At 55.7% G+C, this 25750-nt stretch overlaps 2 protein-coding genes across 4 annotated transcripts in view; both read left to right on the top strand.

The window, feature by feature from the left end:
* Window positions 1-267: 267 nt before the first annotated feature.
* PNPLA5 (patatin like domain 5, triacylglycerol lipase) lies at window positions 268-14292 on the top strand. 3 transcript variants are annotated; one of them, XM_026017412.2, is made up of 9 exons: window positions 280-582; window positions 935-1167; window positions 2814-2879; window positions 3145-3354; window positions 5026-5086; window positions 6371-6556; window positions 8548-8680; window positions 10887-11003; window positions 11616-14292. In XM_026017412.2, exons 1-9 carry the CDS (start codon window positions 390-392, stop codon window positions 11698-11700), a joined length of 1284 nt encoding a protein of 427 aa, XP_025873197.1. In that variant the 5' UTR covers window positions 280-389; the 3' UTR covers window positions 11701-14292. The 3 variants fall into 3 exon arrangements, with proteins under 3 accessions (XP_072597141.1, XP_025873197.1, XP_072597140.1); XM_072741040.1 differs by lacking the exon at window positions 3145-3354 and having other exon boundaries at window positions 268-582; XM_072741039.1 differs by lacking the exon at window positions 3145-3354 and having other exon boundaries at window positions 280-706.
* A 6611-nt stretch (window positions 14293-20903) lies between these two features.
* SULT4A1 (sulfotransferase family 4A member 1) overlaps window positions 20904-25750 on the top strand; it is a 33801-nt gene continuing 28954 nt past the window's right edge. The window contains exon 1 of the mRNA XM_026017375.2: window positions 20904-21126. Coding sequence (XP_025873160.2) covers window positions 20958-21126 — 169 coding nt within the window. The 5' untranslated portion in view covers window positions 20904-20957. The remainder of the gene's footprint in view (window positions 21127-25750) is intronic.

Below are 25750 nucleotides of genomic sequence, written 5' to 3' on the forward strand. Positions count from 1 at the left end.
GGCCACAGAGGGGCGGGGCCATGAGGGGGCGGGGCCGGGGCCACCGGGGGGCAGGGCCACAGAGGGGCGGGGCCATGAGGGGGCGGGGCGGGGCCGGGGCCACCGGGGGGCAGGGCCACAGGGGGGCGGGGCCATGGGGGGCGGGGCCGGGCCGGGGCCACCGGGGGCGGGGCCGGGCCGGGGCCACAGGGGCGGGGCCATTAGGGGGCGGGGCGGGGCCACAGGGGTGGGCCGTGAGGGGCGGGGCGGGCAGTGAAGGGCGGGGCCTGGGGCGGGGCCGTGAGGGGGCGGGGCCCCGGCTGCAGCTGCAGCTTTTCCTCGGAGCCGTGTCTCCCGCGCCCTAGTCCTGTGCCCGGGTGCTGCACCCCAACCCCGCCGGCCCCGCCGCCATGCGCTGCTACGAAGACGAGGGCAGCTGGAATCTGTCCTTCTCGGGCGCCGGCTTCCTGGGGCTCTACCATGTGGGTGTCACGCGCTGCTTCCGCGAGCGCGCCCCGCGCCTCCTCCAGGGCGCCCGCCGCATCTATGGCTCCTCGTCCGGGGCGCTCAACGCCGTCAGCATCATCGCGGACCAGTCGCTGGGTGCGTGGGGGCCGGCGCGGGCTGGGGGCGCGGGGGACGCCGGCCCCACGCTGGAGACGGGGTTTCAGCCCCTTACATCCAGCATGCGCCCACTGGACCCTCGTGAGAACCCCGAGGACTCGGGGTAGGGTTACCCTGTTTCTCGGGGGACGGATCAGAGCTGGGGAGGCTGTTCCCAAGATCAAAAAAGGTGGACAGAGCGTTTAAGGCAGGGCTGGGCACAGAGATTCTGAGCCGGAGAGGGGAAGACTCTCCACTCTCCAGGTACCCGGGAGGGAGGTCAAGTCTTTGGGACAGCCGTGAGCAGGCCCCCTGGGTGTCTGAGGACTCTCTCCTCTCCCCACGCCCCCAGATTTCTGCTGTTCCAATCTCCTGGGCATGGTCAAGCACTTGGAGCAGCTGAGCCTGGGCATCTTCCACCCTGCCTTCGCCCCCATTGAGCACATTAGGCAGCAGCTGCAGGAGAGCCTGCCCCCCAACATTCACATCCTGGCCTCCCAGCGGCTGGGCATCTCCATGACCCGCTGGTCGGATGGCCGCAACTTCATTGTCACCAACTTCGCAACCCGCAATGAAGTCATCCAGGTGAGTGTGTGGCGGGACCCAGGGCCTGGAGGCAGGTGAGTGGGCTTCCACTCTGCAGTAACTTCCAGGTGCTTCCCAGAGGCAGACCCTCCTTCAAGGGCAGGGGGGCGGTGTCACTTAAGGGTCTCATTTGTAAGAGTCTACATTTGCATCTCTCATTTGTAAGAGCTACAGAGAGGGGCTGCAGGGTGAGTATGGAGACTCCCAGCTTGCTTTGGGAAGGCCCCTTTGGGAAGGCTGGACACAGAAGGGAACGGCTCGGGAGGGGGCAAAGTCAGGCTTCGGTATTCAGGGTCCCTCAAGGTACTGTTTTTCCAAAGGAGTGCCTGCCCACCATGGATTAGGAAACAGTTCAGGATTGTTATAAAATAGGAGGTTGTGACAGAGCTGCACAGTCAGGGAGGGAGGCCAGTGACAGGCTGTGGGAGTGGTCAGGTGGGTTGGGTCCCTGGGAGGGCTCAGGCAGGTAGGGAGACCGGGAGGGAGGCCCGGAGCTCTGCTCCCCATTCTTATCACGGTCTGTGCCTGACACCCAGCCTAGGGTCCCTGATGCGGGATCTGCTTCACCTTGTGACCCCAGCACCCAACATGGGGACTGTTTCTGAGTCTGTGATGATTGGAATTCTTAGTGTGTGCAGGAGAGGGGCCACATCCTTTGCTGTGAGCTGATGTCCATGGGCTCTCGAGAAAGCCAGTCAGGGACCCTAAAAGTTATCCCAGCATCTTTGCCTGTAGGGCACATAGCACATAGCACATGTAGGGACTCAGTAAACATTAGCTGCTGTCACTATTATTATTAATCTGGGGGAATGAGATGCTGCCGCTTGCATCTCCAACTGGTTAGAGCCAGGATGAGTTCTGTGTCCCTCAGAGAGGGTTGGAGGGATGTTTCCAAGTAGACCTCAAGACAAGGTTCTATGGTCTAGGAGTTTGGTAAGCTCTAGGCCAGTGGTTCTCATGATTTTTCACCCTGGGGACATTTGGCAATATTGGAGGCATTTTTGGTTGTCACAACTGTGTGTGTGTGTGCACGCATGTGCACAAAGTACTAACGCCTAGTGGGTAGAGGCCAAGGATGCTGCTAAGTATCCCATTCGTACAGGACAGCACCCTCCCACTCCATCCGTCCCCCACTCCCAAGACAGAATTTTCTCAAGCCCCAAATGTCAATATGGTAAGCATCTTTTTCACTGCTGGACTTGTCAGAGCCTCTACTGGGAAGAATGGACAGTGTTTTCCAAGTGGATAAAGAAGTCAAGATTTCTTGTTTGAGATGCATCTGGTTGGGTCAGGGAACACACTTTGGGAGACATATCTAGATTGTTGGTGAAGAATTCCTTCCAGGTAGGTGGAGGAGAAATTGTTTTTAGGGGGAAAAAAATCCCAGCAGCGGTATCGAGTGAGCAAGGACCCATGAGAAGCAAGAGGAGGGTGGGTGTCATGCAGGCTTCTGCATCCAAATACCTTCTTAACCTTGAGAACTTGGCTGGGACATGGCAACTTCTTTGGGCCTCGTTTCCCTCCCCCGAACACAGGGCTAATGCCACAAACTTTGCAGGCTGCTCTGGGGTTAGACACCACACCCAGAGCACGTTCCAAAAGCCAGGAGCATGAACAACTGTGTTTCCCCTGACTTGTTTTCCCAGGCTCTGATCTGCACCGTGTACTTTCCTTTCTACTGTGGGATAATTCCCCCTGAATTCAGAGGGGAGGTAAGTGCACTTTGGGGGCTTGATGACTGAGTCCCTACCCCGTGCTCTGGGTATCCAGTGTCCCTACTGCTGAAAGGCATGTGGTTGGAGGGAACCTGTGCTCCTTGAGGACCTACTGTGTACCAGGCCCTCCCTCTGCTCCTGGGGGTTGCTCACAGCATCCTGGGCTAGAGGGGACCTCGTGGCTCAGGGGCAGCTAGGGGTCACCAGCTGCAACATGGGAAGAGGGCAGGGATCCTGAGCAGATAACCCACCTGAATTGCAGCGCTACATTGATGGGGCTCTGAGCAACCACCTGCCCTTTTCGGACTCACCCTCCACAATCACCGTGTCCCCTTTCCATGGGACAGTGGACATCTGCCCCCAGAGCACCTCGGCCAACATACATGAGCTGAATGCCTTCAATGCCAGTCTCCAGATCTCCACCAAGAACTTCTTCCTGGGGTTCAGTTGCCTCATATCCCCCAACTCTGAGGTAGGCCTGGCCCCAGTGCCCACTTTGAAGGTATTAGAGGCTTGACCGTGATCAAGGATCCTGTGAGTCAGACTTTCCCCCGACCCCACCTCAGGGCAGTTGGGATACATGCTCTGAGTCTTACAGCCAAGCTCTTGAACCTATGGCACAGGGGTCAGGTTGGGTCCTTACAAGTTTCCGCTGCTTGAGTGAATGTTGACTTAGGACTGGCCCCACATCAATGCCAACCCTGCAGAGCTGGGGTGTGAGCCAGGCCTCCACTGGTGTTCCTCTGGTTCAGGCTCCATGAGAAGGTACTACTACCATCTCTGTTACTCAGGGGGAAGACATCAAGGCTCAGAGAGGCTAAGCACCTTGTTCAAAGTCACACAGCCTGGAAGCAGCAAAGCCCAGTTCCAAATCCTCAGCTAGCCTCGACCCATGCTCCTAACTATGGCCCTGGACTGTGGCCAGTTGACTATTCCTGTGGAGGGGAGGCAAAAGCATAGACAAAAATGGACAATAGTCCATTTTCATAGAAAATAGATTTCCATAGAAATCTTGACTTCTTTATCCACTTGGAAAACGCTGTCCATTCTTCCCAGTAGAGGCTCTGACAAGTCCAGCAGTGAAAAAGATGCTTACCATATTGACATTTGGGGCTTGAGAAAATTCTGTCTTGGGAGTGGGGGACGGATGGAGTGGGAGGGTGCTGTCCTGTACGAATGGGATACTTAGCAGCATCCTTGGCCTCTACCCACCATTTGCTACCTACATTTGCTTTTTTCCCTTGATATTTCTGGAAAATGGGTAATTTGACCACAAACAATCACCATAACATGCTCCTCTACCTCAACCATGTCCTGTTCCTCTCCCACTCTTTCATACCTTCTATGGTTCTGTAGCATTTTGTTTTGTTTTTGACTTTAAATAATCTCTATGCCACACGTGGGGCTCGACCCCATGACCCTGAGATCAAGAGCCCCATGCTCTACCAACTGAGCCAGCCAGGCACCTTGGTTCTGTTGTGTTTTAGAAGTTATGAAACAAGATCATGTTCATTAACTCTGATCTTCCCTATAGCTGTGGGGCGGACAGAAAATCTCAGCCCTATCTTAGAGACAAGGAAGCCGAGGCTGTCAGAGATGTGGCGTGGCCATCCTGAGGCCACACAGCGGGGGAAGGCAGGGCTCCCTCCTGGACCTGCAGGTGGCTTTTCTCCACCAGTGGAGCCCTGATTGAGACAGGGTGGGTGTGAGCCCCTGGGGTCCTCTGCTATCTCAGGCTGGTTCTGGGAATAAACAGCAATGGGCAAAGGCAACCACCCTGCATTGACCCATAGGGATCCAGGGAACGCCCCGGGCATCCTGGGCCAGGCCTACTGTGTTGTCCAGAGGAGGGCACTGAGACCGGAGAGAAGAGTCTGGAGCAAGAGCCCCCACCAAGGAGTCTGAGAGGAGGGAGGTGACATGGAGCTGTGGGGAGGGCAGCTGATGGAGCAGCTTGTCCTGCCTGGGGTCCTGTCACCATCCCCACCCAGCACGGGGTCCTCGAGTCCTGCTGAGGGGCTTCTTGGGGAGCGCAGGCTGGGCAGGGATGGCTTCCAGGTGAAGACAAGTCTCTGGCCTGTGAACACAGCTCAGGGGGCAGAGCCAGGCCTTCCCCACCCCATCCTGACCTGTGTGTTTGCAGGTAGCAGCGGACAACTGCAGACAAGGTTACCTGGATGCCCTCAGGTTCCTGGAGAGACGCGGTAGGTGGCAGCCCCCAGAGTACAGGGGCATCCTGCTTCCTGTGAGCCCCGAGTAGAACCCGCTTTCCTAGCATTTGGGGACCTCAGATCCCTCACTGTACTCTATGCTCAGCCTCTGCTCTATGCTTGGCCTCTGCTTGGAGGCTGGGGACCCAGAGAGGATCACACGTGCGTCCTGCTCTTGAGCTGCCTTGAGCCTGGTGCCGGGAGACAGACCAAGAGGGAGACCTCTCCCCACGGAGATGGAGGGATTCTCAGGCCTATGGGAGCCCAGAGGGGGCGCTTGACCCAGCTTAGGGGGTGGACAAGGGGGCCTTTCTGGAGGCGGCATCAGGTAAGCTGGGCTTTGATGAGTTACAAAGACTGGAAAGGCTGAAGACGGGAAGAGAGCATTCTGAGCAGAGGGAAGATGAGCAACAGCAAAGGAACGGAGGCCAGCACCATAACTCAGTGTGGCCTCCGGAGAGCGTGTGTGTGTGTGTGTGTGTGTGTGTGTGTGTGTTCGTGGGGTAGCGGGTTGGGTCTTCTCAGCTGGAGGGTTTGCATGTTATCCCACTGGGCAATGCTGTCCAATATGTAGAGCAGAGACTTGAACCCAGGCCATCTGGCTCCAGAACCCACGTCCTTTGCCCCCCATGCTGCAGCCCCAAACACACAGCAGCAGGAGAGAATTTGCTGAGCACTTGACACATGCCTGGATCTGGCGTGAGCTTTACATACTCGTCTTCTTTAATTCTTGGAACAACCACATGAAGCAGATTTTAATTTTCTACTTTCTCAAAGAGGGAAACCGAGGCACAGAGCAGTTATGTTGCGGAGCTAGCAGCTGTCGACATCAGGGTTTTTTTTTTTTTTAAGATTTTATTTATTTATTCATAGACACAGAGAGAGAGGCAGAGACACAGGCAGAGGGAGAAGCAGGCTCCATGCAGGGAGCCCGACGTGGATCTCCAGGATCACACCCCAGGCTGCAGGCGGCGCCAAACCGCTGTGCCACCAGAGCTGCCTGACATCAGGGTTTTGTACCTTGGGCTGTGTCTTCAGGGTTCAGGCTCTGATTAACCACTAGAAAGTACACAGGAAATGAGGATCAGAGAAGGCCTCTGGGACAACGGGAAGAGGCCATTCATTCAGGAGGAGCCAGGGGTCTACCCTGGACCAAGCAGGTCCCCAGAGCTGACTTTGGGAACTGGGGCAGGTTCGGGTGGCATGGAGAGGCAGGACGTGTCACCAGGGGGTTCCAGACGTGTTGACCTGTCACATCCCTCCTCTCCACTGATTCAGGACTTACAAAGGAGCCAGTGCTTTGGATGCTGGTGTCTAAGGAGCCTCCAGCCCCAGCTGATGGGAGCCAGGACACCGGCCACAACAGAGGCCAGGAGGGGGGCCTGTCTCTCAACTGGACAGTGCCCAATGTGCTGGTCAAGGACGTGCCCAACTTTGAGCAGCTCTCGCCAGAGCTGGAGGCTGGTACTGCCCCTTCCTCCATGTGCTTGCTCACCTAGCACATGCCCTGCACACAGGAGCCTGGGGACAGAGACCCTGCCCTGCAGGTGCTCATGAGCTGGAAGAGGACAGGACTCTTTAGTTGAGCATCTATTATGTGCCAAGTGTGGTGCCAGCGCCTTTATACAGTGGTGTCATTCACTCCATACCACAGCCATGGGCTTACATGTTTTCCTTACCCCATTTCACTGATGAGGACGCTGAAGCTCAGAGAGGCAATTGGGAAATTCCGACCCAAATCTGTGCCTCGGAAAGCCAGGCCTTTGCCCACAAGGCCAGGGAAGGGCAGAAAGTACTGAGGACGTGAGAGAGGCCCACACAGAGGGGTCTGGACTCTCCACGTGGAGATGGGCTCATTTCTTCTTCCCACCAATACTCTGAGGATGGCACTGAATTGTCCCCATTGTATGGATGAGGAAACCATAGCACAGAGAGGTGAAGTGACTTGTCCAAAGTCACACAGCTAACAAATAGCCCAAGCAGGAGTTCTGCTCTGAGTCACTTACTCTGCCCTCCTTTGTAGTGACCCGAAAGTCACAATGCAGCAGCAGAAAAGTCTAGGTGTGTGTAATGGTGGTGGGGATGTGGGTTTGAACAGCATCTAAGTGAGACCACAAAGGAGGAGCTGGCCAGACAAAGGGGGGGGGGGAATATGAGCATCCAGGCAGAGGGTACAGTGTGTGCAAATGTCCTGGGTTTGGTGGGGGCTGCTGGAGGGCCCCGTGGCTGCAGCGTGGTGGCTGAGGGGCAAGGGAACAGAGGTAAGCTCGCAGGCTGGGAGCATCAGGCAGGTGGCTTTGAGAGCTGCAGGTCGAGAGAGATGGGGAGGCACTGGGGGTGGGGGGAAGCTTACGAGGGGCAGCCCCTCCTTTTCAGAGTTCACGGCTGGCTGCTCCGAAGTCTAGATACAGCTTTCTGCACCTGGCTGGGAGGGGACGGGCTGGGGGTGGGGGGAGACTGGGAGGAGAGAGGACAGTGGCTGAGGTTAGAGTGAGGATAGTCTGGGTGAGTGAGGGGATGGAGACGGAGTCTCTTTCTGCACCAGAGACCATATGGGGTGTGCGGGGACAGGCCTGGATCTGTGCTGATCCCAGAGGTCTGAGCTTGGAGCTCTGGACCCAAGGCAGCATCCCTGCGGCCACCTGGGGGGCACCGGAGAGCCGCCTTCGTGATGGGGCCACACAGGCCGCTGGTCCCTGGGACAGGTCTTAACCTGCTGGACCCTTGCCGACCTCCGACCTCCCTTAATCCATGCATGTCTGCCTGCATCTTGGGACACACGCAGGTAAGTGAGGAGGAGCTGGGTCTCTGAGCTGGGGTGTCTGTGACCCCTCTCAGGGGCTGTCCCGACAGCACTAGCCCGAGACCGGGTTGGAGGCCGAGCCTTGGTCTGAAAACTAGGATTTGGGCTCTGGCGCTGTCCTGGCCAGGATGCCAGTCCCTTCTACCCTGGTCATTTCAGGAGATGGGGGCTCGGGAAGTGGTTATGTCATTCTTGCTGCCGCTGTTGCTAATGACACTGATGTGTTGCTGTCATCAAGGGAGGTGTGGCATGGGCACTAGTCCCATCCTGGGGTGAGAGGCCACAACAGACTTTGCAGAAGGGTGAGAGAGATGGAAAGATCTCGGAGAGCCTGAGACCTTGTTTCCATCTTGGGACCCCTGCCACTTCCTGGGATGGTCTTTGAGCAAGTCACTTCCCCACTCTGAACCTCAGTCTCCTCATCTGTGAAAGGGGCGCACCCTGTGGTTTGGGGACAATAGTGAGAGAGCACAGGCTGAGTGCCTAGCCCTCTGCTGGCTCAGACTAGGGGCTTGGTCAGTGCCGCTTCTTTCTCTGCAGATGGGGGTGGGGTGGGGGGGTGGGCATGCTTTGTGGACCGTGTGAGGCGGAGGGGGCGATGGTGAGGGGGCTGGCTGGAGGGGTGGTGGTCATGCCGTGGCTTCTCCTGCAGCACTGCAGAAGGCATGTACGAGAGATGCCAGCACCTGGGCCCGCTTCTGCCGGTCGAGGCCCGGCCGGGCACTGACCTACTTGCTGCTGCCCTGCACACTACCCTTCGAGTACATTTACTTCCGGGGCAAAAGGTGAGGCTGAGCCAGCGGCCCTGGACAGGGCCTGGCTTGTCACCCAGGTTGTGGTAGAGACCAGCGACCATGGCAGGAAGGGCAGCTGGCACGCTGGGTGGGCAGAGCCTGGCTGGCCTCCGCCTGCTTGCATGGTGCTGCTTGCACAACCCAGAGGCATCTCGGTGCTCTCCTCTGCAAGATGGGACTGATGGGGAGACGGGCTATCAAGGGGATGACCGGTGGATCAGAAACGGGGCCTCCTGGTCAACGCTCTGGCCCTCCCCTGTCTCTAGGACCTTTGGCCCTTTGCTCTACCTGTTAGAGCCTCAGAGGAAATGTGCTGCTTCTGGAGAAATAACTCTAGGGGCTGGTCTGGTTCAGGTTTGCTGTGTGGCCTGGGCCGGGTCTCTTGACCCCACTGGGCCTCTGATTCCTCTTCTATAAAATAAGGCCCTTCCAGGGCAGACTGGTTGTGGTTAAGCCCTCACTAACCATTCTGACTTTGCTGATGAATGAATCACCTGCGTTGTTTGTTCATTCATTCCACCGATAGCTATCAAGGGCCTACCTAGGGCCAGGCCTTGGCTGGGATAAGGAGGCAGCACTGACTCAGACCCAGTCCCTGGCCTTGTGGAGCTCACAACCACAAACCATCACACGCTCATCTGTGCAATCACACCTGTGCCTAGTGATGCCGAGAGAGGTCTACACTGGCTGTGATTCCTCAAAGAGGTCTACACTGGCTGTGAACCAAGATAGCTCACCCTGGGGGCTCTCTGGTCAGGGAAGGCTGCCTAAAGAAGGTAACTTTGGAGTTATAACCTGAAGAATGGGTAGGAGTCCACCAGACAAAATGGGTAGGAGTCCAGGGAAAGAGAGAAGGGGAAAAGAGTTCCAGAGGGATGGAACAACATGTGCAAAGGTCATGAGGTGGAAGGCAGAGGCAGTAAGGCTCACTGGAGGAGCAGAACAGGAGGCCAGTATGGCAGGAGCCAAAAGGTAGAGTCCGGGACGAGATGCAGCAGGGGTGAGGCGACATGGCGGTGGCTGACAGGGGCTAGACACACGCAGGGCTCCACAGCCAGGCGAGGAGTGTGGTCTGCATCCTAACAGCGGTGGGAAGGCAGCAAAGCGTTTCCATGGAGAAGAGTATTTTTAAAAAATCTTTATCCCCTAAAAGGTCTCTGACGATGAACCACAGGTCTCTGTTTTGCTCCACGATGAGTTAATGACTGGATCAGCCCTGCTGTTGGCATTGCCAGCGGCCCAAAGCCAGGAAGAGAGCTTTCTGCTAATTCAGATTCTCCTCATGCTGAGCTGTTAGATTGAAACCACAGGTCAGAGTCAAAGAGAAGTGCAAAGTCTAGACTTTTCAGCTCAAAAAAAAAAAAAAAAAGTCTCTTTATGAGCACTGATGGAGAAACCTATCCAGGTCACAGGGAAATTCAACTTCATACTTAGTATTTTTTTTGTAACATACATGTTCAACATGCAGGTTGTAATAATAGAGGCAGACAGTCCAGAGCAAGGGAGGTGATGGTCCAGGTTACGTTTTGCTTCTCATACTCCACCCTGTGGACTGTCTGCTAGTTTGAGGCCCTGTTTAGAGGCTCCGCTGAAGGCAACATATTGGGCATATTGGGGGGAGGCCCTGCCGTGCCCAGCGAGTCGGAGAAGGTGCCCAGCCAGGCACTGTCTCAGCCACAATTGGATGGCCTGGTCCTCTTGACCCTACAGGGTTCGCACGGAGAGCCATGGGAGGGTTTTGAGCAAGAAAGGCTCTGATCAGATTGCATTTCAGGGAAGTCACTGGCTGCTAAGAGGAGGGAGGCTGGAGGCCAGGGGAGTAGGGAGGGCAGGTCTGGGGCACCTGCAGGCAAGGTCACGGACCTCTTCTGGCAGGTGAGGAAGCTGAGGCCCAGAGAGGTTCCCTGACCTGCCCAGGTCACACAGCCGATGAGCAGGGGAGCTGGGTGGCAGCCGGACCCCAGCCTGGCCCCAGAGCCCTGCCCCTTCCTGCCTGACTCCCCGGTGGAGTCGATAGCCAGCTCTGCGGCGGGGCCAACGTTGCTGGGTGCTTCTCGCCCCCTATTCGGCTTCCACTAGGCCTGGTGCCTCGGAGTCAGGAGCCTCTGGCTCCCTGCTCCGGGCCCCTGGGGTAGGGGGGCATGGCCGGCCGCACGCTCTGGCCTAGCTGAGCGGTGTCTGCTGCCCCTTTGTCCAGGCTGGTGGCGTGGCTGCCCGATATGCCAGCCGACGTGTGGTGGATGCAGGGCGTGCTGCAGAGCTTGGCCGCCGAGATCTACACCAGGTCAAAGGACCAGCTCCTCAGGCTGGTCAGGTGAGGTGGGCAGTGTGGCCTGGGTCGGAGCGGGTAAGGCTTCCCCAGTGGGGAAAGGTCCGGCTGTTTTTCTGGACCCTGGGCAGGGTCCGCACTGTCCATGTCCTTCTCTCCAGCCACCCGTGCAGGCCACGGCACATATTTGGTCACCACTGGGGGCCAGGCCCATGCTGGGCTGGAGGTAGGAGCTGGCCAGTCACGCTGGTCAGTGTGCAGGACCTGCTCACCGAGGCAGCCTGAGCTCCCAGAGGACGAGTGGGCCTCCCTGCCCTGCCAGATCCCCAGCAGCCTTCCAGCAGCCTTCCAGATGTCCCTGCCTGTCCTGTGTGGGGTCTGGGTTGGGGCTGCTGTCTCTCCTCAACATGCCCTCCCTACTGGCTAGAGGCCCTGGTGTCCTTCCAGCCCACTTGACAGCCATCCCTGGAACCTTCCTGCTAGTCTCAGTGGGGCCAGAATAAGGGCCTCAGGGGCTTTCCTTGTGGCAGGATCTTGGGAGAAGAGGGACCCAGGGCTCTCTGAATGCGAGGGCTGCCCCCACGTGGCTCCACCCTGACCTTCACCCTTCCCAGGGCTCTAAAAGCTTATACTCCCCGGCTTCTGCTTCCTCCACAGCCTGCCGGTCACTAGCCCCCTCCAGCCTGGGGCAGCTCCTCTCGTGGACCTGGCCAAGGATCCCAGACCTCCCCATCAGGCCTGAGGGGCACAATGCAGGGCCAGCCCAAGGACTGGCCTCCCCTGGTCCCCGTCTTGGCCCTCATCCTGTGCTGACATCTGCTCCCAGTCCTTGAGTCCTGACTAGTCTTCCAGAGGCTCAGAGCCCAGCGTGGTGCTATCTGCTGAGTGGAGGACTGAGGGGACAGCCTCCCTTTCCTCTCAGACTCGCCCCTGATTGTGTGGGTGGGTGGCCCCTGGGAAACAGAACAGGCCCCACCAGTTCCCCTGGAGCCCCTGTTCCTTGGAGCCAAGGAACCAGTGAGAGAAGGGGTGTCTCCCGGGGGCCCGGGGACTTCTTTTTTGGGAAAGGCCCAGCTTGTTGGTATGTCCCTTGGTCACTGTATCCAGGTCACCCGGCCCCTGACACATCAGAGGGAAAAAGGAAGGTAGGAGCTGAGACACACAAATTGGCTCTTGAGTTTCTGTGGTGGGGGACTCAGGGGCAGCATCTGTTGAGGAGCAGGGTCCTCATGCTGTTGCTGAGCTGTTTGCAGAGCACTTTGCAGAAGACAGTGAAAGTGCCATGTGCTCCTGATTGGAAGGCAGATGGAAGTGATGGGTTGGGGTGTCCCTCCCCTCAGACCCTTCCTTTGACTTCCTTGGTCCTGCACTAGTCCCGCGGTGACCCCCATGGTTTGTCTCATTCTAGCAACCTTGATCTCTGACTTCCTACTCATCCATCCAGCGGGGACCCCCCAGCAGGGAATGTGAAGGTGGGAAGAGAGAGGGGGCTCAAAATCTTCTCAGAATCCCACCTACGTGGGTCCTGCTGGGGTGCCCCGGGACCCCTGGCTGCCAGCACTGTGGTGCCACCCCCTTATTCCTCAGGAAGGCTTATGGTGTAGCAGTGCCTCCACACACACCACCCCCAGGTTCCTTCCTCTCTCGCAGAGAGGAGACTAGGACCCCAGCCCTCTGGCCTCTCCTGGGAGCCAATCCTCTTCTTGTCTCAGAGTAGAACCCACACTGTATCTTGGCCAGTCCCTTAGGACACACTCAGCCTGAGTAAGGATGGGGAGGGTGGGGAGATGGAGACATCAGCAAGAGAAAAAGAGAGCAGAGGAATAAATCCAAACAAAAGAGATAATGACTCATTCATTCATTCATTTGATTTATGCTTAATGGGTTGTAGGTTCTAGGGTCACAGCAGTGAACAAAACTTGCATTCTGGTGCAAGTAAGGGGAAGGAGATGCTAAACAGCCAACCAGAAGCTGAAAATGAAATGATCTGAGGAGCAGTAGTGGCGTGAAGAGAGCGAGAGAGAATGGACACAGTGGCGGTCAGGGTGGGAGCAACATTGGGTCAGTGGTCCAGGAAGGCCTCTCTGAGAAGGTGACATCAGGGGCAGGGCCTCAGATGAGAGGCAGACAGCTGGGGGAAGAGCTTTGCAAGCAGAGGGAACAGCAAGTAGTTGGTGTGGCCAGGGCCTTGTGAGCGATGGGGAGCAACGAGCGTGATGAGGCAGGCAGAGGGTAGGCAGAGGCTGGGTCGCAGAGGCCACTGTCACGGTGATCAGGGCTTTGGGTGTGGGCAGTCAGGGGAGGTGTTGGGAGCAGAGAAGCGAAAAGCCAAGGGCAGAGTGAGAGAGCGGAGCGTAGGAGGGCCTGGGTCAGGTTGGGAGGTTGAAAGGGAGAGGAGAGTTTACCGAGAGCGAGGACTTGCGGGAGGGTGCACCTCCCCACTCATCTCCAGGACCCACTGGGGCTGAGCTGACCTCTGTCCCCTCTTGCTGTCACCTGGGTGGGGGCAGGCACAGATACTGTCCCCTGCAGCAGGAAGGGGGCTGTCCTACCTTGAGTCAGGTGATCTCCAAGCCCCAAGTTTCCTCTCTCCACAGACCTGGAATGCCTTGTCCTCACTCCCAGGCACTGGGTTTGGGATTTCCTCTGCCTGTGGTGAGGGGAGGACTGGCCTCCTGGGGCTCCAGGTTGAGGATCTAGAGGCTCAGGAGGCCTCTGAGAATTATCCCCTATCAAGGACATGGGCCTCTATGTGCAAACAGACCTCCCCTTATCACCCCTTCTCTCACCAGTTCTTTGGGACTTTCCCTAGGGCCATCTTTGCCCCCATTGCTTTGTTTTGTGTCTTAGATGGAGAAAGATAATAGGCCTCTCCCATCTTCATCTTCATCCTCTTTTCCTGACAGCATGTTGCTAAATGTTTCTAGCTTATTTGGTTGAATATCTCAGTGGCGGATAATACTCTGCTCTGAGCACTTCTTTTTGTCTTTATTATTTGTGGCTCCTGAGTCAGGGTCACGTCTCACAACTTGTGGTTGCAGAGATTATTCACATGCATCACTCACAGTGCTTTACAGCTTATAAGTACTTCCCTGATTTCTCTCCTATTGAACTCTTAGACATTTTCTCATGTGGCTTTAAAATCTGACTGCAGGGGACGCCTGGGTGGCTCAGTGGTTGAGTGTCTGCCTTCGGCTCAGGGCATGATCCCAGGATCCAGGATCGAGTCCCACATCGGGCTCCCTGCATGGAGCCTGCTTCTCCCTCTGCCTGTGTCTCTGCCTCTCTCTCTGTGTCTCTCATGAATAAATAAATAAAATCTTAAAAAAAAAAATCTGACTGCCTGTGGCTTTCTCCATTGATCCCAGCTCTGTGCTCTAGGCCTATGCACCCTGCCTACTCCCTCTGCCTGGGGACAGCCTGCCAGGGATAGAAGGGTGGTGAGCTCATCCTTCTGAGGCTACTCTTTTCTGCAGTGAATAGCCTGTGCCTTACCACCACTTATCAGGGACATCCCCAACCCAGACTTGCTGCGTGGTAAACTACAACCCCATACCCCTAGTTTGTTCAAGTCTCTCTAGGAGTATGGAGTCCAGTGCTGCCCCTGATATGATATGAGATGACCAGTACTGGACCTAAATTGCCTTTCACCTCTCACCTCCTGGTCACCTCCTCTATTAATGTAGTCTCAGAATGAATGGGCTTAGCCTGGGCAACTCCTGTGGGTTTCACTGAGCTACCATCCACCAACAGTGCTATGTTCTCCCTTAAGCCTGGAGGTGGCTCAGCTGACAAAGCAGACAGCCCAGGAGCTGATCCAGGTCAGAGTTCCCTGGCTTATTACCCATACAGCCTTCCAGCATAGAGCCCCAGGGCATTACAGAGGAGAGGAGGGATCTAGGGCTCTGAATTGAGGTCCACATGAGTCTAAGTCCCATCTCCGCAATTGAGCATTAATGTAACCGAGGAAAATTCCCTCTCCTCTTAGAGTCTTGGGTCCCCCCTGCATAAAATGGAGATAACAGCATGTACCTCATGAAATATTTACTTGAGAAAAGTAAATGCTCCTTGTAGACTACATCATATGGTAGGAATTACTGCCCAGAAAGAGGGAGCAGGAAGTGAAATGCACTAACTTCACATCTGCTCTTTGTTAGGCACCAGACTAGGAGGACCACTGGGCCTCCTCTGAGCCTCACACCACCGCTGGGTGGGGGATAGTCCTGAGAAAACTCAGGGGAGTGGTGATGGGGCCCAGACCTGTGTGATATCAGAGCTCTATCATGCCATGGTCTCCCATCAGCAGAGCTAAAGTCATGTGTCCACCACCATCCTCTTTCTCCCAATGTTCCAACCAAGGACCTCTTTGGGCCTTGGAGCCCTGACACAGCCATGGCTCTCATTCTCAATCCACCTTCCCAGGCTGACTGCAAACCCCTGCCCCAGGCTGGCTTTCTGAGAGCCTGTTGTCTGCAGGGTGTATCCAGGTGCCTGAGGCAGATCCCTGCCCCAAGGAGCTCATATGCTTCTGTTGTTATTTCTGTGGAAATAATAGGGAATCTAACCCTTACAAGACCACTCACTTTACACGTTTCAAAGCCCATCATCAAAAAAAAAAAAAAAAAACAAAAAAAAAAAAACAACAACAACAAAGCCCATCATCTCAGTTCTCACAGCAACCCTGGGAGTTTGGAGATATACTCTGCAATTTATGGATGAGGAAATGGAGGTGCAAAAAGGTTATGTTGATTGGTAAGTGGTAGAACTGGAAAGGCCCAAATCTGTGCTCCAGGAAACAGAGAGACCCCTCGATCATTACAGCTTCATTGTTCACCTGCTCTGTGATGCCAGGCAAGTTCTGTCCTTGATCAATTCCTCATTTCCTGTCTTTAAAATCAGAGATTGGACCAGCTGGTTTCTAAGGCGCCTGCAGCTCTGCTCTGAGCCCCAAACACAAACAATACCACCATATTAGAGATGATTCCAGGAGGGGATTAACCACAGTGGAACTGAACCACTGTTCAGTGGTTTCTGAACTAGCTCTTCATGGGAGCCTAGAATTTGGGTTGGCAAACAAGTTATTCCCGGAGGGGACACTGTAGATGCAAACGCATATTGGGGGTGGCCTATGGTAAGTTAAACCCACAAGGAATCTGAGCTTCAGAGAGGTGAAGTGCTTTGTCCAAGGTTCCACAGCCAGTCAGTGGTGGGGGTAGCATTCAATCCCAGGTCAGGCTGTGATTCTGTTCTGTCTGAATATTAGAATGCTGAGTGGAAATACTGAGGAAGTCTTCTGCAGAAATTCTGATGTAACTGATCTTGACCTAGACGTCTGTCTGGGTAGGAGTGTGTTGGAGCCTGTAGTCCCTGGGCACTGGTGTCCTCACGGGCCACTCTGTGGGTGTGACAACCTGCCTGAGCCAGCAATCTGTGCCTCAGACTTGCTTAATATCATCTGTGCCAAGCAGGCTGGTATGTGCCAATCTATGGCTGGGATCTCGTGATGCTAATGGGCTGACCTCTGCCCCAGCACTAAGTCCTGGTTACACTGGGCATCCCCAGGAAGATACCTCAACTCCTCTGGGCTTTGAATCCCACCCATAAATCTGATCTTGGATATTAACCTAACCAAGTATTTGGTGATGTTAAGAAACATTCATTATTTTTTAGCTGTGTTAATATATAGGGAACGTGGGTTTCAAAGAGTTTTTATCTTTTAGAGATCTCTACTGAAGTATTTCTGAATGAAATAATACGTGAGATTTGCTTCAAAATAATCTGGGGGGGGCTGAGCATTGATGAAATGTGGGTTGGTAACAGTTGACACTGGGTGATGAGTTCATAGAAATTGACTAAACTTTTTTCTAATTTCGTATATGTTTGATATTTCCATAATAAGTGAGCACTTAGCCTTAAAAATTATTAGCACAGACAAATGGAAAATATGCAACAAAACGGAACATATAACAAAGAAAATGAGGGTCGTGGGGAGTCGTGGTTATCCAGCCTCAGACCGGGAGGGCAGTAGGATCGGGAACCGTGCGCGTTCAGCACCGCGGACAGCAACCCGCGGCCGTTCCCCTCCGCCTGGGCAGCTTAGGGATCCCGGGCTTGAGGCCTGGTGCGTCCACCTTGGTTAGGAGGGGTCTGCGCAGGACAGAGGGCCACCCGGCCTCCTACACCCCTCCAGAGGTGGCCCTCTGTCTTCATTACTCATGGGGTAGACCAGGCCTTGCTGGTCTCGCAAGAAATTTCTGATTTTCTGCTCCTTAAGGATACCTTTGTCAAAAATCAATCGATCACCTATGTATGGATCTATTTCTGAGCTCTCTATCCTGCTGCATGTATCTATATGTCTGTGCTTATGTCAATCCCATGCTCTTTTGATTCATAGCCTTAAGGTTAAAAGCTTTGTAGTAAGTCCTGATAACAAGTACTGTGAGCCTTACAACTTTACTATTCACTTTCAAAATTGTTTTGACTATTTCTAGGTTCTTTACTTTTCCATATAGATTATACTTTTTTTTATTTTTTTAAGATTTTATTTATTTATTCATAAGAGACACAGAGAGAGAGGCCGAAATATAGGCAGAGGGAGAAGCAGGCTCCCCACAGGGAGCCCAATATGGGACTCGATCCCAGAACCCCAGGATCACCGCCTTGTCAATTCTTACAAGTGAGCCCATTGGAGTTTTGCCTGGGACTGTACAGACCCTATAGATGACTCTGAGTAGAATGGGCATCCTAACAATGTTGAGACTTCCAAACCACGAACAGGGTATATGTCTCCATTTCCTTAGATTCTCTTTAATTTCTCTTGTCAAGGTTTTGTAGCTTCTGTTATACAAATTTTGCACATATTTTCTTAGATATATTCCTAAGCCCTTTTATCTGATGTTATTGCAAATGATATTTTTTAAATTTCAATTTTTAAAAATGTAAATTTCCAACCGTTTGTTGATAGTATGTAGAAACAGAATTGATTTTTGTTTTTTGGCCTTGTAGCATGTGACCTCACTAAACTCACTTATTAATTTTAGTAGCTTTTGGGATAGAATTCCCCAGGATTTTCTATTTTAAGGGTTTTGCTTCAGATTTTTATTCCTAAAAAATCTGAACCTATAGAAAAATTTTGAGAAGTCATACAACTGAAGTAAGCAGAATAACACACTCCTTATCTGCCACTGTGTCTGCACCCTAATCCCCAGAACCTATGAATATGTTACATGTCAAAGGGAATTAAGGTTGCAGTTGGAATTATACAGTAGCTAGTTGGCTGACCTTAATATAGATTATCCGGGATTGTTGGGTAGGTCCAATGTAATTACAAGGGTCCTTAAAAGTGGAAGAGGACACAAAAGAAGAGTCAATGTCAGCTTAATAGAATGAGAGCGAGACTATACCTGCCATTGCTGGCCTTGTAGACGGTGAAAGGGGCCACAAGCCAAGGAGTGCCAGCGGCCTCTAGAGGCTAGAAAAGGCAAGACTGTGAATACATCCCTAGAGACTCCAGAAAGAAGTGTGTAGCTTTGTGGACTCCTTGATTTTAGCATAGTGACACCCTCACTAGATGTCTGGCCTACAGAACTATAAGACAATAAATAAACTTTTGTCTGAAGTCACTGAGTTTGTGATAATTTATTACAACAGTAATAGAAAACTAACAAAACAACGAACATACACCATCACCAGCATACACACACACACACACATACACACGAGCATGTGCACTTTTGTATTGCTATTTAGTAAATATTTTCACTGTATAAATATATGACAATTCATCCAGTGTACCACTGATGGACATTTGAGCTGTTTCCTATTTTTGTCTAGTGAGTACAGAGTTTTCCTAATTTGGCCTTTCAGGCTAGCCCGTTTCCTCTTGAACTATCCCATCATTTTTTGACATTTAGTATTTTGCCCAACACAATGTTTTAGGCTCATTTTGTACTTTTTCCCCTCCAGCCCTAGAATTTGCCTTTTTTTTTTTTCCTTCTCAAGAAAGCCCAGTTCCTTTTGTTGGGGAAGTGTTTAGGAACCAATATCTGGGCACTGGGTGTGCCTAGTTATAACTGGAATACCAGTACCTAAGGGCCTTTGCAGCAAAGAAATAGGTATTTTTTAAAATAACAAATTCATGTCAATACCTCAGATTCCAACCCAAGACCATCTCCCTTGCCTTCTCCAGTAGTGAGAGCCCTCTCATCTGAAACATCAGGACATTTTCATTCATTTGCCTATTTCCTCCAGCCTTTGGCTAGCTGTCTGTGTCATTACCTAATTGTTCTTAATGTCTCGGGTGCTTGGATTGTCCTCCTTCATTTTGGAAAAGACACCCACAAGCCTCCAGAGCTGGGGTTAATTGCTCTTTCCTCCCTCCGTCCAACATGTACACATGGCCTATGCCTCCCAGATCATGTGTGTGTATGTGTCTCTCTCTCCTTTTTAAAGATTTTAATTATTGATTCATGAGAGACAGAGAGGCAGTGACACAGGCAGAGGGAGAAGCTCTCCCTGCGGGGAGCCCGATGTAGGACTCGATCCCAGGACTCCAGGATCACGACCTGTTCCAAAGGCAGATGTTCAACCACTGAGCCCCCCAGGTGCCCCTGCGTGTGTCTCTCTTGCTAGACTGCAAGTGTCTCATTCCAGAGCAAGGAGGTCCTGCCCACCTCATTTCCTCAGGATTCTTGCTGGTGTAGTTATCCGTGTCCACCAGCCCAGCTATAGAACCTAGGGGTAGAGTTTATTATTCCCTTTCCGGCGTCCAGGACATCTAGACGCAGGGAATCAGACCAGGACCCCACTGTTTTCATCCTTCTGTTCTCCAGCACCAGGCATGTGGCAGGCGCTCAATACACGCCTGTTGAGTGAATAACTGGATGGGGGGTTAATCTAAAACCTCTTTAGAATTCGGTTATTCTCAAATTGCAGCATGAAAAAGAAGTACCTTATTAAATGCAGTTTTGGGGGCGCTATCCCCAGAGAGCCTGTCTCCGGAGGTCCAGGGTCGGCCCTGGAATCTGCAATTAACACTCCCCGGCTCCCGCCCGCAGGAGGCCACGAAGCGTGTTGTTCACGCACCCGTCACCACCTGAGACTGTCTTGGTTCTTGGCAAATGTCGGCTCCGAGAGGGCCGGGCTTCTGCCTGGTGGTACCTCGGGAACCTGGGCCGGTGCCTGGGCCGGATCTGGTCCCTGAATATTCGTGGGGTGAATCTTTAAGGTCACTGGCCGGGGGAGTGTTTGCGGGCCTGTGTCGAGCGCTTGCTGAGTGACGGGGTCAGCGGGGTGATGGACGAACGCGCGGTGGAGGGATGTGGGGTATCGGCGGGGAGGTCGAGGCGGCGGGGCCTGGGCCATCCCAGGTGGGTAAGGGCACGCAGGTGCGGCGAGGCCTGGGCAGCCCACCACGTCACATCTGCGGAGGGCAGCCCGCGCGCGGCGGGCGGGGCCATGACGTCATACCGCGGAGAGCCGCCGGGGCGGGGCGCGGATGCGGACGGCGCCGTGACGTCACGCCTGCGGAGCGCCGCGCGGCGGCTGGGGCGGGGCGGGGGGGGGGGGGTCGGGCGGCGCTGTGACGTCACGCCTGCGGACCGCCGCGCGGCGGCTGGCGGCGGGTGCGGGCGCGGGAGCGGGCGCGGGCGCGGGGCGGGGCGCGGGGCGGGCGGCGCCGTGACGTCACGCCTGCGGAGCGCCGCGCGGCGGCTGGGGCGGGGCGGGGCGCGGGGCGCGGGGCGGGCGGCGCCGTGACGTCACGCCTGCGGAGCGCCGCGCGGCGGCTGGGGCGGGGCGGGGCGCGGGGCGGGCGGCGCCGTGACGTCACGCCTGCGGAGCGCCGCTCGGCGGCTGGCGGCTGGCGGCGGGCGGCGAGCGCGGGCGCGGGCGCGGGCGCGGGCGCGGGCGCGGGCGCGGGCGCGGGCGCGGGCGCGGGCGCGGGGCGGGCCGGGAGCGGGCGGCGCGGCTCCGGGGCCGGGCGGCGGCGGCGGCGGCGGCATGGCGGAGAGCGAGGCCGAGACCCCCAGCACCCCGGGCGAGTTCGAGAGCAAGTACTTCGAGTTCCACGGCGTGCGGCTGCCGCCCTTCTGCCGCGGGAAGATGGAGGAGATCGCCAACTTCCCGGTGCGGCCCAGCGACGTGTGGATCGTCACCTACCCCAAGTCCGGTGAGCCCCGCGCCGACCCCACCCGCCCTGCTCTGCGGCGCGCCGGCGCGGGGGCTGCCCGGCCGGGCGCGGGGAGGGCGGGGGCCGGAGCTCCACGGGGCGGGGGGGGGTCGGCCGGCATTTGGGGAAACCGAGGCCGGAGACCTTGCGAGGTGGGCCCCCCGGGGATGCAGCCTGTGTGCCTGGAGCGGCCGGGGGGACAGGCCCGGGCGGCCACCGCTCCGCTGCATCCCCTGCCCCCCCCCCCCCCCCCCGGGCGGGCTGTGTGACCTTGGACAGCCGCGCAGCCTCTCTGTTCCGGGCCCGCTTCAGCCTCGGGTGGGCGCAGAGTGCGGTGATCGTTTGGGAAGGGGGTTGAGATGGGCGTCGGGGCCCTCGTCTTGTGCGTGGGCTCGGGTGGGGGATGGGCCCGCCGTGCTCCGGTGCATGCCCGGTGTTCCCTCGTTTCGGCGCCGGCTCCGCACTCCGGTGTCGTCAGGCAGGACCCAGGGCGTTCCTGTTTCCCGGCGTTACCTGACCTCAGATTCATGACAGCCGCCGAGGGAAGGGACGGGACGGTCATCTTCCCTTTCCAGTCTAGGCGGTGCGGCTCAGAGACGGCCGGCGGCTTGCCCAAGGTCACACAGCTGGAGCTGGGAAGCGGCAGAGCTGCGCTTTAGAGCCAGGCCGGTCTGCCCGGGACTTGATGTCAGAGATCATCATGTAGTGTCTCTTCTGAGGTTTGCAGGGAAAAGAGGCAGCTTCCCCGTTCTCGGTCACAGCTGAGGGTTTCCCTTGTTGCCACGACCGTGTTGGAGAAGGAGGGAGACACCTGAATCCAGGCCGTGCAGCGTGTCCATAGCCTGGGCCAGAAGGTGGCCAGCCTGGAGGTCATGTGGCATCAGCAGCCGTGCAGCTTGCTGGGCGAGCTGTATGCGTGGCTCTCAGCTGGAAGAGCTGTTGCAGGGTCCCAGACCCCTGAGGGGGAGGCCTGATTCTCTGAGGAAGGCTGGGGAAGCGGCCAGCAGTGCTGGGGAGGGTGGGGAATCGTGTTGGGGCGGGGAGGGGGGGGAGCTTGAAGAAGTCTGGAAATGCTGCCAGGCTGTCCTTGGGAAGGGGGAAGGGGAGAAGGTGCCATGGCCAGGGGCTTTCCTTCTGCTGCAGCCCCACAGCCCCATGGGTATGGGGCTCAGCGTTTTTCCCACTTCAGAGCCCCATATAACATACAGCTGAAAGACCACCACCCCCACCTGGGGGTGGGGCTGTACTTGGACCCCCACCTTAAACGTGGGAGCAATAAAGACTAAAAGTCATCTCATGTCAGTTTAGGACGGGGTTTGCCTCCAGATGAATTGTGAAAAACTTGGTTTGGCCACAGCTTTAGGACCCTTGAATTGCAGATGAGGGATGGAGGTTTTGGCGTTCCTTTCCTCCATTTTATGAAGTTAAGAAGCTGGAGGGGGAGGAGGCACAGGCCAGGAGGCTCACTTGGAACGCTGTGTACTTGGGGCTTGTGGGGGATGCTCTAGAGGCACCCTGGCTCTGTAGGGACATTTCTGGCTGTTTTGATGGGGAATGCGGTTGTTAAAGAAGTTTTCTGGGGGACCCAAACTCAAATCATGTTTGTCACTAGAATCTTTCAAGGACAGACTAAAGCACATGCTAGACTTTTTAATAAGAAGACAAAACAGGGCCCTTTCCCTTGGTGACAGAAAACCCAGTGGTGGTCTCGAGCCTCTGGTGCTTTGTGTGAGATCCCTACACGCAGAGCCCTAGAGAGCCACCTCTTTAAAACTTAAAAAAAATTTGAAGCCCTTCATGGCCTTTCCAGGCTCTTACCAGTGCCTCCAAAGGCTTTCATTCTCCCCACCCCGCTGTTCGCTGTTCGTGAAGTTTGTTACATGGAATGATCGGGGTGTGTGTGTTTGTGTGTGTGTGTGTGTGTGTGTGGAAAAACCAGTCCCCGAAGTCGGCCATGAAGATTTTTCTCTCGACCAGAGAAAAGGGCCCTGGAAGTCATTGCCAGTGGCATCCCGTAGCAGGAAAAGCTGGTTCCAGCAAGCCGTTACCCTTGGGCTAGGCCGAGCCTTGGCATCCTCTGCCGTGAAATTTGCAGCTTAAATTGCGCAGTCGCTGAGCCCTTGGGTCTTGGGGGCCATTTTCTTGAACACAGGCTGGTAGCAGCTTGGAATGGACCCGAATGCTTTGGGAGTAGGTGAACAGCCGAATGCTTTATGGAGTCCTGTATGCCAAGTACCCTGCCACCCCTTGGGGCCGTGGTTTCCACGGGGGCAGGGGAGGCCACCGTACCATCTTTGGAGGAAGTGGGATGATGCATGAGCGCCCCTCCCCGTGCCAGGTGCATGGTAAGCATAAGGAAGGGTCCTGGCATTCATGCTGGCCTCTGCTCCCTGGCACCCTTTGTGTCCAGACGCTTTTCTAGGTGCTGGGGTTGCAGGAAGAAGTCCCGTCTGCTGCCTGCCTGCCCTCAGTGAGCTCATCATCTGCTGGGGGACAGCGGGGTGGTTGGTGCCAGAACCGGGACAAGTAGCCAGGGCTAACAGAGGCCCCTGAGGGAGCCCACGGGGCCCCTTGGGTTCCCAGTGCCCAAGTCTGGGAGGTTGGAATGGCCTTGCCAGCGGCCAGAGCTGGAAGGGCTTATAGAGCCCCGTGTCTCCTCCTGCCCCCTGGCTGATGGGAACAGGGGTTCACAGCTCTGGGGGATTTCTGGTGGTAGTTAGATCCTGTTTTTTCCCTCAACACCCACCACACTCTAGGAGCGTTTCTGTGTTCCTGACATTTCAGCTCAGGTGACAGGTTAGGTCAGTAGCCTCCAGCCACGTGTGGCTTTTAAATTCAATGAATCGAGATGAAGTAAAAGTAGAAATTCAGTTCCTCAGCAGCACTTGTCATGTCTCAGGTGCCCGGTCACCGCATGTAGCCTGTGGCTGTCATATTAGACTACAGGGATGTTAGAAGCTTCCATCGTGGCCAGTTCTCTGGGATGGCACCAGTTCAAACCATGGTCCAGATACTGGGAGGCACTGTGCCTTCTGAAGAGGCCTGTTCTATCTCTGTCCTTGTCTGTCATCGTTCACCTTATTGCTCTTTGATCCCAAGATGGTTGTGTTAAATCTGGTCATCTGCGGAAACATCTAGCAGCTGTCCGTGCTGGGCGGCAGTGAGCACTGCTGTTGGTTTTGTCAGCAGGTTCCCGGTTCCCTGAAGTCATGGAGCATCAGCTTTGGGATATGCTCCTTGGCTGAGCCAGAGTGCCTGCTTCTTGATGTTGTTTTCATTTTGGTTCCAACCAGCCCTGAAGGGCATCCACATTCTCCTGTCACTGACTCGGAGGGAAGAAGTGAATCACCGCTGGGGGGTGAGGGCACCGGGCTCCCAGTTCTGGCCCTGTCGCCGTGTGACCTCAGTTTGCCCATGAAGAATGAGGGGATTGGACCTGATGGATGCATATAAGTCTGAACTTTTAAGATAGCTTGGGATGGGGAGGCTGGCGGGGGAGACCCGCAGGTCCCAGGCTACGTGGATGACCTCATTTTGTTTATATGCACATGTCACCAAGCCTAGGAGAGGCAGGTTGGGGAGTGTTGTGAATGTGGTGACACTCTCTTCAAGGAGCTGACAGTGACGTTAGGAAGCCGGGCTCCTGATGCTGAAAGCTAACTGACGTGTCAGGGTGGGGTGGTTATTCTCAGGGTCAAGTCAGAGGCTCAAGAAGGAGCATCACTGGAGGACTGCATGGAGGAGGTGGCCTGGGGCTGGGCGGGATTACCAATTACAGCTACAGTCCCAGTGTCTACCTCTTTTGAGCCCCAGAGTGAGCCTGTGTTCTTGTGATTGTCTCTTTTTTGTAGATGGATACAGTCCAGTGAGGGGCGAAGAGGGGAAGAGGTGGAACCGGCATCTGAGTGTGCAGTTTTTACCTGTAGATGGTGGAGGTGATCGAGCCACAGAGAGTGGGAGGAGAGATAGTGGCGATGGGCGCCCAGTTGTGTCCCAGATGTTCGCGTATGGCATCTCCTATCATTTTCCCACAGCCTGGGGAGGAGGCCATTCACGGCCTCGGTGCGTGGACCAGGAGGCAGGCTAGGACACGTTGGGGGGGGCCTGTCTCCACTGAGAGCTCACGTTCATCCCGGGATCAGCGTGCCGGCCCCTGCCCTTCAGCTACACCGCGCGGGGTGACTAGTGGTCTTCAGCATGGCGGTTGGTGGCCTGCGTCCCGGAGAGGCGGGCAGGGGTTCGAAGGGCGAGGCCTTGCTCCCCAGCAGCTGTGCCCTTCCTCTTTCCTTTCCCTCTCCCCCTGCTCCTTCCCTTTGCTCCTCTCCTGCCGCCTGCATGTAAGCAGGACGCTGGGGATGGGGATGGGGAAGAGGGTGGCACGTCCAGGTTCCTGGGTTGGCGAGGGGGACCGCTCTCCTTACCGCTGCGTGGGCCTGGTAGAGCGGCCCCCAGGGCTCTGGAGAGAGAAAGGAGGAGGGGCGCCTTGACTCCTGTGGGATAGGAGGAGACTCCCAGAGCCCCACACACCCCCTCCCCCGCCCCCAGCTCCAGGGTCCCATCCTCATTCCCCACCACGCCTTCCTCCTCAGCTCTGACGACTTCTCCTGCCTCTCCTCCCACATGC

The sequence above is a fragment of the Vulpes vulpes genome, chromosome 16 (genome assembly GCF_048418805.1).
Source record: "Vulpes vulpes isolate BD-2025 chromosome 16, VulVul3, whole genome shotgun sequence".
NCBI classification, from domain to species: domain Eukaryota; kingdom Metazoa; phylum Chordata; class Mammalia; order Carnivora; family Canidae; genus Vulpes; species Vulpes vulpes.

What these genes read in the sequence shown, in the direction of transcription:
- PNPLA5 (XM_026017412.2), top strand. Translation starts at nt 390, where the DNA reads ATGCGCTGCTACGAAGACGAGGGCAGCTGGAATCTGTCCTTCTCGGGC. An exon ending in CTCGCCAGAGCTGGAGGCTG is followed by an intron (nt 6,557 to 8,547) that starts GTACTGCCCCTT and finishes CTTCTCCTGCAG; the next exon opens with CACTGCAGAAGGCATGTACG. An exon ending in ATTTACTTCCGGGGCAAAAG is followed by an intron (nt 8,681 to 10,886) that starts GTGAGGCTGAGC and finishes CCCTTTGTCCAG; the next exon opens with GCTGGTGGCGTGGCTGCCCG.